Source organism: Phoca vitulina, unplaced genomic scaffold, assembly GCF_004348235.1.
Source record: "Phoca vitulina isolate PV1807 unplaced genomic scaffold, GSC_HSeal_1.0 scaffold3, whole genome shotgun sequence".
NCBI classification, from domain to species: Eukaryota; Metazoa; Chordata; class Mammalia; order Carnivora; family Phocidae; genus Phoca; species Phoca vitulina.
Window position 1 is genome coordinate 86,890,569 of NW_022589706.1, and position 15,944 is coordinate 86,906,512.

The window sequence follows — 15,944 nt, forward strand, 5'->3', positions numbered from 1 at the left end:
AATCTTTCCTGCTGATAGGCCAGATTAAAAAATTTTTTTTCGGATAATTTTTAAAAATTGAGAAAATACAAAGAAAAAAAAATCTCCCCAAATCCACATTTTTGATATAATATTAATATTGTTATTTATCAAATAGCTTTTATTTTCCCCTAGGAATATATGTAAGAATGTATATGCTTTGTTTTAAACATGATTTGGAACACACAATATATATAATTTTCTATCCCGATTTTTTCATACATTACTCAGCAGCATTTTGCCATGCTATTAAAGTTTTTTCAAAACATATTTCAGATGGTTATGTAATAAGACCATACCAGCAAATTTAACCATCTTTCAATTATTGAGCATTAAGTTTGTTTCTGGCTCTTGACAAATATTTCCAAATGATTTTTCAGAATGAGTTTCACTATCCCCAGTTCAGGAGAATACTATTCCACTGTCCCTTTGCAAAAACTGAACATTTCATTTATAAATTTTTGTCGACCTGACAAGTGAACAATGACTTCTCTTTGTGTTTTAATCTGCATTGTTTTGATTAGTGAAGTCAATTTTTAAATGTTTTAATCATTTGTACTGATTCTGAGGATCGTTCATATCCTTAATGGAGTTCAGATCTACTTTTATTTTTTTTTTTAAAGATTTTATTTATTTATTTATTTGAGAGAAAGAGAGAGAGACAGAGAAACAGCACGAGAGGGGAGAGGGTCAGAGGGAGAAGCAGGCTCCCGACTGAGCCAGGAGCCCGATGTGGGACTCAATCCCAGGACTCCGGGATCATGACCTGAGCCGAAGGCAGTTGCTTAACCAACTGAGCCACCCAGGCGCCCCAGATCTACTTTTAATAGAGGTTTATAAGAATGCCTATAGCAAAAAGTATCCATCAAGTGTCCGTAATTGTGGTGTCACACAGAATTGTGAAAAATACAGAAATCACCACATATACCCTTTACCCAGTTTTCCTCAATGGTAACATCTTGCAAAACTGTAATGTAATATCACAAACAAGATACTGACATTGACACAACCAAGATACAGGTTTTCCATCACAAGATTCCATTCCCTACTCCCTGACCCCTGGCAACCATGCAATCTATTCTCTGTTCCTATAATTTTGTCATTTCTAGAATATTATATAAATGGAATTATACAATATGAAAGCTTTTGAGACTGGCTTTTCAATTCCATATAATCTTTTGCAGATTCATTTTATATGTGTGTATCAGTAGTATGCTCCTTTTTGTTGCTGAGTAGTATTCCACAGCTTGCTTCATAGCTTTATAGTTGAATTTTAAAGATTATTTCACCAATATATTTGCTTGATTTTAGGAGTTAAAAGAGGGATAGAAAATACAGTTGCTATTTAGGAAGTCATTCAGTCATTCCACTAACATTCACTGATTGCAGACCATTGGGCCAAACATATTGTTAGGCACTTGGTTACAAAAACGACTAGGACCCAAATAAGGTCAAAATTATTTAGGTAGCAGTGCTAAGATTGAAACCCAGTTTGACCTAGATTTCAGGAAACAAGAAAATGAATAGCTCAAGAAGATTTTTTCATTAATAACAATTTTCTAAAATATAACAATTTTCCTAGGTTAAATTAAAATAGGCTATAAAAATAGACACAGTAAAAAAAAAAAAAAAAAAAGGCATTTTATCCAAAGGACTAGGCGCTTGTTAAACCACGCCTTATATCCGATTTTTTTTTCCCTTGTATTCGATTTTAAGGCCAACTACAAAAACCGAGTTTTACAGCATTTGAGGATGCAGACCAAGTCGCGTCTGAGTAGCTATCTCTTCCCATCTACTACAGTTCCCGGCGGCACGCTTGGATCGGAAAGGCTGGTGTCCCTGAAAAACCCTAGCCCTCTTACTTCCTCTGGACGACAACTACCCATCCGAAATTATTTGAAGATTTGATTTTAAACAAAACAAAAAGAGGCCAGTAGATCGCCATTAAAAAGTTTTTCTACAATATTGACAGTACGGAGATAGAAACGCAAACTAGAGACCAGAGGAGAAAAAATTCTTGGTACGTTCAAAACGTCAATCAGCCCCTTGACTCTATTTGCCACTTATGGTGCGGTATTAACAAAACCTAAGCACACACTACACAAAGTGCCCCTTCTCATACCCAGTGACTCCTGGCCTTGGGCTCTAGGTAAGCCGTTCATAAGGCTTTGGTACAAAGTTCGACGTTCAGCCTTGACCGTTGCGACACAAGGAAATGCTCAGGAGCCAGAAGCGGGAAACGCAAGGAGAAAAGGAGATTTCTAGTCAGGTCAAGGTCCAACGAAACAAACACCCACAACCAGCAATTGGACTAGCCGCAAGGTAGAGGCTGAAGACACTGGAGCTCGTGGAAGTGACGTAAGAACCAGTGGCCGGAGGAGGCGGGGCCACAGAGGGAGGGCACCCTATTGGGGCCCGGGAGAGGCGGGGGTGTGGCAGCGGCGGCAGCGAGGCGGCGGCCGGGGCGCACGGGAGGGCGGGGCCTGGGCGCCCGACGCGCGCCGCCTGGCTTCTTTCAGGGGCTGGAGGCGGTCACTTGTGCTAGGCTGGGGTCCGGAGGCGAGCGAGAGGTCCATGCGGACAGAGAGGGAGTCCAAAGCCCGCAGCCTCACACTCCTCCCTCAAGCGGCGGCGACTAGGTGGCCGGTAGAGTAACCGCTGCCTTTGTTCCGAGCGCCTGTCCCTCCTGTCACCTCAGCCTCTCACGCCGCTGCGCTCCGGCTGGCCCGCCCTTGGTCCCCGAAGCCTCATTCGGCTCGTGCCGCGCGGATGCGGCTGCCGGGCCTGAGTGTGGGCTTTCAGCGGGAGGAGGAGGAGCAGCGGCGCCTGGGCGACATGCGATGGGGAACTGCTGCTGGACGCAGTGCTTCGGGCTCCTCCGCAAGGAAGCGGGGCGGCTGCAACGTGTAGGAGGCGGTGGAGGGTAAGCCCGCTGGGGGGAAGGGCCGGGCTCCTACTGGCTCCTCCTCTTCGGCCCCTTGCGGGGAACCCCCTTCACTGTCTTGGCTGCGACGGCTCGGAGTAGGCCGGGAGCCCCTCTGCCCTCACCACTTAACGGGCGTCGAGCTGGCGGTCATAGTGGAGGCCCTGGTCGAGAGGGGCCTCCCAGGGAAAGAGGTAGGGAAGGGGGCGGGCGTCGCTCTTGCCGCCTCCAGCAAGACTCCCTCCCTCAGGTCGCGCTGTCACGCGGGGTAAGAGTCATGGAGGGCATCATCTCTGGGAAGCATGAGGCACCCTCCCACGAAAGGGCAGTAGAACGGGCTCCGCAACAACCCGGACACACCCTACGTTGAGTTTGGGCTTGATGCCAAAGGTTGTAGCTCTGTATTTGACCCTCCCTATGGCTCTGATAGAGCCGCTGAGAATCTGGCTCCAAAAAGTTGATGCCTCAGAGGGAATTTTAGTAAAAGTCATTTGGATGCTGTAGTAAAATAAGTAAGGTTCCAGACATTGAGTAACTCTTTGACATGTACGAAGACTTGCCGAATTGCTGGGTTTCCAGTGGGCTTTCGGATTCTTGGTATTGATAATAAAAGAAGCAGTGTGTAGCTTTTCCGTATTAATATTTTGGTTATTTCCGGACAAATGTTGTACTCTGAGTGCTGCCCATAAGCTCTGTTATACGAGAGAAATAACAGTCCTTCTGAACCTTACTTCTCTTGATTAAAACTGGTATATGTAAAACTGACATGCATAGGTTTTTCTACTCAGACCATCCATAGAATAATAGAATTTCATAATATTCCATTTTTGTGGGTTTTTTTATTTCTTAGGGTATTGAAAAAATTAGAACAAATTCCTTTGAAGTTGGCTTTGTTGTTGTAAAATATTTCCCAGGAAATCAAACTTAGAATAAAAAATCTGAACCAAGCCACTTTATGTACGGAGTAAGACTTTTTGCGCTTTATGGAACAGATTGCAAAGTTTTCAGGATCTCTCTCATTTAACCAGCATTATCAGGTCATAAGGCGTTCTGAATACATAAACTGAAGCCACATGATTTATAATTTGGATCTCTTGGTGATAGAGATCATATATGATTCACTCATTGGTTCATCAGGCAGATTCATTGTGCTCATTGAGTCATCTCTCTGATACAAAGTAGCCAAGATTGTATACTAAGTATCCCTAAATGGAAAAGTAATGAATTAAAGATTTTGTGCCTAATTTAGTATTTTGATTTCCCTGACTTAAGGGTTATTACTGTCAAAGGGGAACATGACAGCTGTTTTTATCATGTCAGAGAGAATCATCTAATGTACTTTTAATTTTTGTGTGCAGGTGCACCTATGTAGTCAAGTATGCTTAAATAGGTTTGCCTAAGGACTAGATGCCATAAAGTCTCTGGCTTTGTTAATATTTTATTTGTAGTTGTGTTGTAGCATGTTAAATTCTAATTGTAGAAATCGGGTCTTATACTCTAATTGGGTAAGCAAAAATCACTTGTATTTGATTTTGGACTACACTGTGGTATCTGGGATTTTTGATTTGTTCTTTCATTGTGATTTAAAAACTAATTATGTTTTCCTTAGAGGGTAGCATTCAAATTGTAGATTTTATTCCCTGAGCAGGTGAGGTTGGCAGCACAGGGAAGGGGCTCAGAGAAATCAGTGAGTTAGGGTGTTAATTGTCTATAGATATGCCATAAAAACATAATAGTTGGATCTCTGTTCTTCTGTTATGGGCAAAACTTGAACAAACAAATCTTGTTGAAGCAATGAATGCCTGTGGGTGTGGACACTGTCATCTAAAACCTTGTAATGGTGTTATTGATACTGTTTATTTCAGACGATAAACATAGGTTTGGACAGTTCCCTTACTTGAATATTCTGAATAACTTATTGTTTTACATTAATTTTCACATTGTTTTAGGAGCTTCTAGTATGCATGCAGAGACAGGTGGATATAGTTAATTGTTATTTACAGAATAAAGTTAAACTTTGCCTCATTTTAGTTGCTTTTTTTTTTTTAATCACCTGGTAATTCTGATTTTCTTTTAAGTGTAGGTCTAGATAGTTAACTAATAATTCATCTAAGGTCAAAAAAATTAGGGGTGATCACAAAGACTTGATCTGATTTATATTTGTCACTGTAGTGGCCACAGGTAGAATAATCCTGGGCTTTCTTAGACTATTTTAAGCTGGACATCACAAGGGTGCTTTATGATCTAGGGCCTTAGCCTGATAGATTTCTCAAGGGCATCTCAAAAGTCAGATCACTCAGTTTTCATTATCCAGTTTCAAAACCAGAATTACTAATGTTTTAGTTTATAAAATATTAGAGAATTCTAGATTTTATATTCTAGAATATCTGTCAATAGTCAAAATATTAATATCAGTGTTGAGATATGTCAGAAACCTTGCTACTAATAAAGTTATTTGGGGATTAAAGCAGAGGGAGTTAACTATCTTTAAGGAATAAAATTTAGACATCCTAATGAGTCATCCTTTTTTACCATAGGGAGTTTGCTTACCAACACATTCTAGAGGGCTCCACCTGCTGGTGGGTTCTTGGGCAGTACGAGAAATCTTTTGTATAGATAATTTTGGTGTTAGTTTTTTCTCAAACTGAAGACCCATTTATGTTTTGTTGTGTTGTATATTCCCATTTTTATCTTGCCATATAACTCCACACAGTGGTTCCAGTTAAAATGTACTATAGTTTTATATAAAGGTATGGTCATGTTTTGTATCCTTGATATTTAACATTTGTTGGCTTTTTGGCTCCAGCAGCAAAGTAGTTTACAGTGATTTGCTGTTTTCTTTCCTGGTAAAAAATATTTTAGTAATAGCTGCCAACATTCGATTACTTCCTATATGTGCTGGCTCTAAGTACTTTACATTATCCCACTTATTCCTCACCACAGTCCTGTGAGGAAGATAAGTACTATTACATACATTACAGATTGAAAACTGACACATGGAAAGTTTAACTTGTTCATGATAGCTGAACTGGCATTGAGCCCAGATCCCTCGAATTCAGAGCCTTTACCCTTAACCACTAATGGCTCATGGCTTTTTATTTTGTAGGTAATATATACATACATCTGAAAAACTTGATTCTTTATTCTGTGTGATAAAACTGTTCTTTTCTTGAAACTCTGCCCTTGACCTCTGCAACATTACTTTTATTATTTTCCTGTTTCTCTCCTGACTAGTTCTTACTCTATCTGCCTATTAAATACAAAATTTTTCTCTGTCTTGTCTTTGCTTTATTTAGTTCCCTTCACATGTATACCCAACCCTGAGGACATTTCATCCATTCCTATGATTTCAACTACCATGACTTCCAAATCTCATGTCTTCTAAACAGACCTCTTTTCAAAGGTTCAGCACTGTATTTTCAGTTGCCAACTGAAGGGATACACTTGGCTATATGAAGGCTGCTCACATCAACCTATCTAAAATACCTGGCAAATATCTAGAATAGATATTTCTTTCCCCCAAGATTTCTTCTTCCTCTGCTTCATATATTCTCTCATTCCCTTAATAGCTGCATTCACAGTTTTCCAAGCTACAAACTCAACTTCATAGTCCTCTACCTCTCTCTCATCAATTTAGTCTCTTCTTAATACATACTGAACCCGTTTCCTTTGTTGGTACTTGTGCCTTGAACTTTGTCTTTCAAATCGCCAAGTCTCCCCTTCTCGACTATTCTCCCCTCTTGTATCTCTCATACTTCAGTCCCATCTTCCCTTTCTGTCATTGGAGTTAGGCTTTCTAAAACCCATACTGGATCATACCATGCCCTTGCTTAACCACTTTCTCTGTGTCCTATTACCTGCAGCTAACTTGCTCAGCCTTTTTTCCCTTCTGTGACAGATGATGAGTTGCATGGCATTCAGAAGTGCAACATAACATCCATTTGTATGCTCTGGATTTTATGCAGTTTCTGCGTTTGGGGGTAAAGAGTGTAATCTTACTCTTTGTTCCTCATTCAGAAAATCATGTCAGAATACAAATCAGTGAGAATAACATTAAAAGGAAAACAATGAATCTATTCTAATTTCAAAAAACTTAACTCATTCATAAACCTTAATATTTTAACTTTTTTGATAAATGATAATCTTCCATTCATTGAGAGTAGTATCAAATTTAAACTCCTGACAAGGGACACCCAGGTGGCTCAGTCAGTTAAGCGTCTGGCTCTTGATTTCAGCTCAGGTCATGACCTCAGGGTCATGGGATCGAACCCCATCTGATTCTTTCTTTCCCTCCAATCTGTCCCCCCCACCCCCTGCATGTGTGGTCTAAATAAATAAATAAATAAACAAACTCCCAACAAGATAACCATAATCCATTTTACCAGCCTAATTGTGTTTTCTAATTATATTTTCCTTAGAGTATACCATTAAAATTGTAGATTTTACTTCCTGCTCACATGAGCTTGGCAGCATAGGCAGGGAAGATCAGTGAAAGTATTCTCTGCCATTCTTTCACTTACCACATCCCCAATATGCTGTATACTAGATGGACTATACACATTCCTGTTTTCCTAAAATACAGTGTTCTCTCATCCTTACCTTTGTGTGTGATATTTCTTCATTTCCTGTTCTTGGTGAGCTTTTACTTATCCTTAAGTATTGTTTTTTTCTGTGAAACCTGCTCCAGCACCCTGAGACAATATTATCTCCTTGAGGAAATAATATTTTCTATAGGCTTAAATCTGCTTTATAACAGGGATTGGCAAGCTTTTTCTGTAATGGGACAGATAATATATATTTTAGGCTTTGCAGGCCATAAGGTTGCAGCTTTGTTGCAACTACTCAACTTTGCTGTATTAGTACAAAAACATAGACAATATGTAAACAAATGCATGTGACTGTTACAATAAAACTTTGCCTTTCAGAAACAGGCATTGGGCCAGATTTGGCCCATGGACCACAGTGCACTTTTAGTATCTTCCGTGATACGGGTTGAGAGCTCCTCAAGGGTCAGGGACTATGCTTTATCTTTATCTCTCTCTATTCTCAGTGTCTCATGTTTGTTGAATGAATAGCCAGAGAGTATTATTTTTGAACTTGTAAGATTTAGAAAACAGAGTTTTCTCTTATCCTTCTTTTTCTTTTAGATGATTGTCTAACTTTGGCAAAAACATCACTCATTCACAGAGTTAAACGCATAACCTACTAGTTTTATGTTGATTTACTTTAAAAAAAAAAAGATCATATAGAGTACCAATGAACATTTAATATTTTATCATAATGTATGTTGCTGAAATGGTAATCAATAATGTCATTATTGAGAGATTCAGTTTAGTTTTCTGCATGTTTGTCAGCTTTGAAAAATATACAAGTATAAAATGTTTCTCTTGTTTCAGAAATTAGGAAGGAAAACAGTAGTAGATTTAAATGGATATGAATTTCCTGAATATTCTGTATTTTACCTTAAAGACTCCCCAGGGCCATGTTCTGAACCTCACTCTATTCTTCCTTAATATATTTTTTCTTCTTTAATGTACTTTTCCTGGGTGATGGCATGAAAACACATGGCTTTACCTATTATGTTCATACTAATGAGCCTGGTTATCTCAGTATTAGCTCTGAAATATCATATTGCCCACTCAGTATTTCCATTTGGGTATCAAACATAACTTCAAAATCAGTTTGCAAAGCCAGCCTCATCTTTCTTTCCTTCTCATAGGCCTTTCCTCATTTTTTTTTCTTTTGTAAAGCCCCAACCATTTCTGCTACTTTGTGCCCTACCTTGTGAGTGGTAAATAATGTATAGTCACCTAAGCCACAAACCTAAGAATCATGTTAAACTCCTTCCTTTCAATCACCCTCCAAATCCAGGTTCTCAAGTTCTGTAGATTATACTGCCTGAATGGCCCCTACGTCTTTCCAACTTCTACATCTTCCCTGCCTCAGTACAGACCCTTCCATCTTCTATATATTTGTAGCTCTACCCTCTTGCTGATACCTTTTTGAACTTATGTCTTTCTAATCTGAAAACCAAAAAGAAACACTAAACCTTACTTAGACTCCTGCATCTCCCTCTAGCTACTACCCTATTTCCTGTCCTTTTCCTTTAACAACCTAAAGAATTGCCTTGATACCTCCATTTCCTCACTTCTTACTCAATCTTCAAGGCAAGCTAACATTCGTTATCCCTGCTACTGCTGCCTTTGTTGCCCCCCACCAGCATAATATCAGAACAGCTGTCATAATCCAGTGGATATTAGTAATCCTTACTCTACTTGATCTTTTAGCTGCATTTGATGCTGTTGGCTCTCCCTTCACTCTTGTAATTTCATACTTACCATATTTTCTATCTACCTCCCTGGGTAATTGATTTAAATTGACCTATCTTGGGACGCCTGGGTGGCTCAGTCGGTTAAATGTCTGCCTTCAGCTCGGGTCATGATCTCAGGGTCCTGAGATCGAGCCCCGCATCAGGCTCCCTGCTCAGCGGGGAGCCTGCTTCTCCCTCTCCTGCTCCCCCTGCTCTCTCTCTCTCTCTCTCTCTGTGTCACATAAATAAATAAAATCTTAAAAAAAAATAAATTGAACTATCTTCCATATCTTCTGTGAATGTTCATTTTCATCACTTCAGTCATTAAATGTTGGAGTCCTTCAAAACTGAATTAGACTCTTCTACTGTACTTAAAGCATAGCATGCATGTAGTCACTAATCCAGGAGCATCTTTGACTCTGTTCCCCATCATCCCACATTTCTTAGTCCATCCCCACAACCAGATTTTTTTGTACCTCCTAGTTTTTCAGCCTACCCATTTCTTTCACCACTGCCACTTTAGTCCAAGCTGTCCTCATTTCTTGCCTAGATTTCCAATACCCTGTGTTAAAATAACACCCTTCCCCATTCACCATTTTCTGACACTGCTTTATTCCCTCATAGCACTTACCACTCCATGACTTTGTAAACTCTATTTGTTTGTTGTCTATTCCCCTTTAATACAGTATAAATTTCATGAGGCCAGGGACTTTTATTTGTTTATTCCTATATATCCAGTATAGCAACAGTGCTTGCCAATATTAGGCACTCAATAAATATTTGTTGACTGAGTGGGTAGACTACCAGTGGGTCTACCTACATCTATTCCTGACCTTTTTCAGTTGATCCTGTATTTTGGAGTCAAAGTAATCATAAATGCAAATCTGTGATACAAACACAGCTTAAAATTCTTCAGTGGTTTATTGTACTTTTAGAATAAACACTGAAATCTTTAATGTAGGTTTCAAGGCTTTGCATTATCTCTTCCTTGCCTTCCTTTCTTTTGGGGGGGGCGGGTCTCATCTGTGTCACATTCTTCCTTGAATCCATTTCTTCTCTTTTTACTTACATAACTCCAACTCATCTTTTAGATGCCAGCTCAAGGATTATTTCCCACAGAAGTCTTCCCAAACCACCTCCTACCCTCAGGGTTTAAGTCCTCACACCATTATGGAATCATCTTCCTTTTCTTTTGAGCACTTTTTCAGGTTTTTTATTATACCTGAAATAGTGTGATGATTTGGTTAATATGCGTTTTCTGCTTTCAGTGTAAAGGAGGGAGTCCATGCCTGGTTTTGCTGACCATTGAATACTCAGCTCCAAGTTATATGCCTAATATGTAGTATTTAGGCAATAAATACCTGTTCACAGAATTAATGTTTCTTAAATGTATGTTGCTCTTTCCTTCCCCCTTGCCTCTGGTACCTGCTACTCCCTGAAACATTTTTTCTCACTACTTGGGAACTGGCTAATTCCTCCTCCATCTGATTTTTGATGCCCCTTATCTGAACATGTGGCACTCAGAGCACAGTAGTTGTTAATTTACCTGTATATCTACCCCATTAGACCCTAAGCCTCTTGGGTACATGGGTCAGTTTTTATTCACTTCTGTATTTTAACTACAAAGACATATATGTCTGTCATTCGGTAATCCAGGGAACTTCAATTAGAATTAGACTGTTCAATATCATAGATACATAAGTAGCAACCATTTCTAAAAGAAGGTGGTCAACAATTTCAGATGCTGCACACAGATTACAGAGGATGAATGAGAAAGAACCAAAAGACCTCTAAGGTCCCTTCTAGTTATAGTTTCCTCTAAATCAGGCCCCTTTTAAACAACAGTGACCTTCATACCATGCATCTTTTTTGGACACAATGCTGTGAACCTAGAAATCAACCACAAGAAAAAGTCTGGAAAGACCACAAATACATGGAGGTTAAATAACATGCTACTGAACAGTGGATGAGTGAAGCAAGAAATCAAAGACATAAAAAACTACATGGAAACAAATGAAAATGAAACATTACAGTCCAAAACTTATGAGATGCAGCAAAAGCAGTTCTAAGAGAGAAGTTTATAGAAATACATGCCTACCTCAAGAGCAAGAAAAATCTCAAACAACCTAACCTTGCACCTAAAGGAGCTAGAAAAAGAACAACAAACAAAACCCAAAACCAGCACAAGGAAGGATTAATAAAAATTAGAGCAGAAATAAATGATAGAGAAACTTAAAAAAAATAGAACAGATACCACTGGAACCAGGAGATGGTTCTTTGAAAAAAATCAACAAAATTGATAGGCCTTTAGCTAGACTCATCAAGAAAAAAACAGAAAGGAGGTGCCTGGGTGGCTAAGATGGTGAAGCATCTGCCTTCAGCTCAGGTCATGATCCCAGGGTCCTGGGATCGAGCCCCGCATCAGGCTTCCTGCTTGACAGGGAGACTGCTTCTCCCTCTCCCTCTACTGTTCCCCCACTTGTGCTCTCTCACTCTCTCTGTCAAATAAATAAATAAAATCTTAAAAAAAAAAAAAAAACAGAAAGGACTCAAAATCACAAATGATAGAGGAGAATTAACAGAAGTACAAACAATTGTAAGAGATTATGAAAAATTATATGCCAACAAATTGGACAACCCAGAAGAAATGGATGAGTTTCTGGAAATGTATAATTTACCAAAGCTGAAGCAGGAAGATAAAGAGAATTTGAACAGACTAATTATCAGGGAAGAAATTAATCAGTAATAAAATGAAACTCCCAGCAAACAAAAGTCCAGACGGCTTCACAGGGCAATTCTGCCAAACATTTAAAGAAGAGTTAACACCTCTTCTCTAACTAGTCCAAAAAACTAGAAAGGAAGGAAAACTTCCAAATTCATTCTATGAGGCAAGCATTAACCTGATATCAAAACCAGATAAAGGCACCACCAAAAAAGAGAACTATAGGCCAATATCTCTGATGAACATAGATGCAAAAGCCCTCAACAGAATATTAGCAAACTGAATTCAACAATACATTAAAAAAAATCATTCACCACAATCAATTGGGATTTATTCCTGGGTTGCAGGGGTGGTTCAGTAGTCACAAATCATTGTGATACATCATATCAGGAGGAGAAAGGATAAAAACCATATGGTCATTTCAATAGATACAGAAAAGGCATTTCACAAAGTACAACATCCATTCATGATAAAAACCCTTAACAAAGTAGAGTGAGAAGGAACATACTTCAAAATAGTAAAGGCCATATATGAAAAACCCACAGCAAACAACATACTCATTGGGGAAAAACTGAGCGCTTTTCCTCTATGGTCAGGGACAAGACAAGACCACCTTTATTCAATGTAGTACTGGAAGTCGTAGCCACAGAAATCAGACAATAAAAAGAAATAGACTCCAAATTGGTAAGGAAGAAGTAAAACTTTTATTTGCAGATGACATGATACTATATATAGAAAATCTTAAAGACTCCACCAAAAAAACTAAAACTGATAAATGAATTCAGTAAAGTCTTAGGATACAAAATCAATGTACAGAAATCTGTTGCATTTCTATGTACTAAAAATGAAGCAACAGAAAGATAAATTAAGAAAACAATCCCATTTACAATTGCACCAAAAATAATAAAGTATCTATGAATAAACTTAACCAAAGAGGTGAAAGACCTGTACTCTAAAAACTATAAAACACTGATGAAAGAAATTCAAGAAGAACCAAATAAATGGAAAGATATTCTATGCTCATGGATTGGAAGAACAAATATTGTTAAAATGTCTATACTACCCAAAGCAATCTACACATTTAATGCAATCACTATCAAAATACCAACAGCATTTTTCAAAGAACTGGAGCAAATAATCCTAAACTTTGTATGGAACCACAAAAGACCCTGAATAGCCAAAGCAACCTTGAAAAGCAAAGCTGCGGGCATCACAATTCCAGACCTCATGTTACATTACAAAGCTGTAATCATCAAAACAGTATGGTACTGGCACAGAAACAGACATATAGATCAATGGAACAGAATAGAGAACCCAGAAATGGACCCTCAACTCTAAGGTCAACTAATCTTTGACAAAGCAGGAAAGAATATCCAATGGAAAAAGGACAATCTCTTCAACAAATGATGTTGGGAAAATTAGCCACATATAGAAGAATGAAAGCAAAAATAAACTGAGACTACAAAACTACAATGAGATATCACCTCACATGTGTCAGAATGGCTAAAATCAACAACACAAGACACAACAGGTTGGTGAGGATGTGGGAAAAAAGGAACCCTCATGCACTGTTGGTGGGAATGCAAACTGGTGCAGCCACCGAGAAAAACAGTATGGAAGTTTCTCAAAAAGTTAAAAATAGAACTACCCTACAATCCAGCACTACTGGGTAACTACTCAAAAAATACAAAAACACTAATTCAAAGAGATGCATGTGCCCCTATGTTTATAGCAGCATTATTTACAATAGCCAAATCACAGAAGCAGCCCAAGTGTCCATCTATTGAATGGATAAAGAAGGTGTGGTGTATATATTCAGCTGTATAAAAGAATGAAATTTTTCTATTTGCAACGATATGTGTGGGGTTAGAGAGTATAATGCTAAGTGAAATAAGGCAGTCAGAGAAAGACAAATGCCGAAAGATTTCACTCTTGTGGAATTTAAGAAACAAACCAGCGAAGGAAAAAAAAAGAGACAAAGCAAGAAACAGACTCAACTATAGAGAACAAACTAACTGATGGTTACCAGAGGGGAAGTGGTGGGGGGGGGGGATGGGTGGCATAGATGATGGGGATTAATAAGGGCACTTGTCCTGATGAGCACTGGGCGATGTATGGAATTGTTGAATCACTATATTGTACACCTGAAATTAATATAACACTGTATGTTAACTGTTCTGCAATTAAAAATTTTTAAAAAAGGGCAGTGACCTTTTTTTAACCCATGTTTTCTCTCTTAAACATGTTTAGCAGAAAGAGTTGTCTTCCTTTTTTTTAATTTGATTTTATTATGTTATGTTAATCACCATACATTACATCATTAGTTTTTGATGTAATGTTCCATGATTCATTGTTTGCGTATAACACCCGGTGCTCCATTCAATACATGCCCTCTTTAATACCCATCACCAGGCTAACCCATACCCCCATCCCCCTCCCCTCTAGAACCCTCAGTATGTTTCTCAGAGTCCAAGGAGTTGTCTTTCTCTTCCAAGGCATAATATAAATTTTCTGAACATCCATTCTTCCTAAATATGCCTTCATTAGTGAGGGACTTAATAAACCATAAATATTACTACTTTATTAAAATCACCTATGTTGGGACGCCTAGGTGGCTCAGTCAGTTAAGCTTCTGCCTTTGGCTCAGGTCATGATCCCAGGGTCCTGGGGTTGAATCCCGCATCAGGCTCCCTGCCCAGCAAGGAGCCTGCTTCTCCTTCCCCCTGCTTGTGCGCTCTCTCTCTGACAAATACATAAATAAAAATCTTTTTTTTTTTTTAAAGATTTTATTTATTTATTTGACAGAGAGAGACATAGCAAGAGAGGGAACACAAGCAGGGGGAGTCGCAGAGGGAGAAGCAGGCTTCCCGTTGAACAGGGAGCCCGATGTGGGGTTCGATCCCAGGACCCTGGGATCATGACCTGAGCCGAAGACAGATGCTTAATGACTGAGCCACCCAGGCGCCCCTAAAAATCTTAAATTGTTCCGTACTGATTTACTTCAAATTTTTTAGTGAAATTTAGGGAGGTTTGTACAACATGACCCACTTATATGCTAACAATAGGTCTAAAAAAGTAGGATGGCTATTCTTTATTTTTAGATTCTTAAGAAGTTAATGAAAGTATTACACCAGATTTTCTTATAATTTTAAATGTCATCAGGTTTATTTGCCCCTAATATTTAGTGAAGAACTTTTTATGAGTAATAAAACAAATGCTTTATGAATAATTCTAAAAGCATATATTGTAAGCAGTGTTACATATAAAATCAGCATACTTTTAGATTCTAAGCTGCACGCACAGTATTGGAACATGCCCATAAGTGTTTTCTTTTTTTTTTTCCATTTTTTAAATTTTATTATGTTAATCACCATACATTACATCATTAGTTTTTGATATAGTGTTCCATGATTCATTGTTTGCGTATAACACCCAGTGCTCCATTTCAGTATGTGCCCTCTTTAATACCTATCACCAGGCTAACCCATCCCCCCACCTCCCTCCCCTCTAGAACCCTCAGTTTGTTTCTCAGAGTCCATAGTCTCTCATGGCTCGTCTCCCCCTCCGATTGCCCCCCCTTCATTTTTCCCTTCCTACTATCTTCTTTTTTTTTTTTTAACATATAATGTATTGTTTCAGAGGTACAGGTCTGTGATTCAACAGTCTTACACAATTCACAGTGCTCATCATAGCACATACCCTCCGCAATGTCTATCACCCAGCCACCCCATCCCTCCCACCCCCCCACCACTCCAGCAACCCTCAGTTTATTTCCTGAGATTAAGAATTCCTCATATCAGTGAGATCATATGATACTTGTCTTTCTCTGATTGACTTATTTCGCTCAGCATAATACCCTCCAGTTCCATCCACGTCATTGCAAATGGCAAGATTTCATTCCTTTTGATGGCTGCATAATATTCCTGTGTGTGTGTGTGTGTGTGTGTGTGTGTGTGTGTGTGTGTGTGTGT

General features: G+C 38.8%; 1 protein-coding gene across 3 annotated transcripts in view; it reads left to right on the forward strand.

Annotated features, from left to right (window-relative positions):
* Nucleotides 1-2,489: 2,489 nt before the first annotated feature.
* The window catches only part of AP1AR (adaptor related protein complex 1 associated regulatory protein), a 37,772-nt gene continuing 24,317 nt past the window's right edge, over nt 2,490-15,944 (forward strand). For 2 of the 3 annotated variants that reach the window (XM_032401014.1, XM_032401015.1), the window contains exon 1: nt 2,490-2,941. In XM_032401014.1, the coding sequence (XP_032256905.1) occupies nt 2,859-2,941 (83 nt within the window). In that variant the 5' untranslated portion in view covers nt 2,490-2,858. Of the gene's footprint in view, nt 2,942-2,977; nt 3,136-15,944 lie in introns of those variants that run through there. The other variant, XM_032401016.1, reaches the window with a different exon arrangement.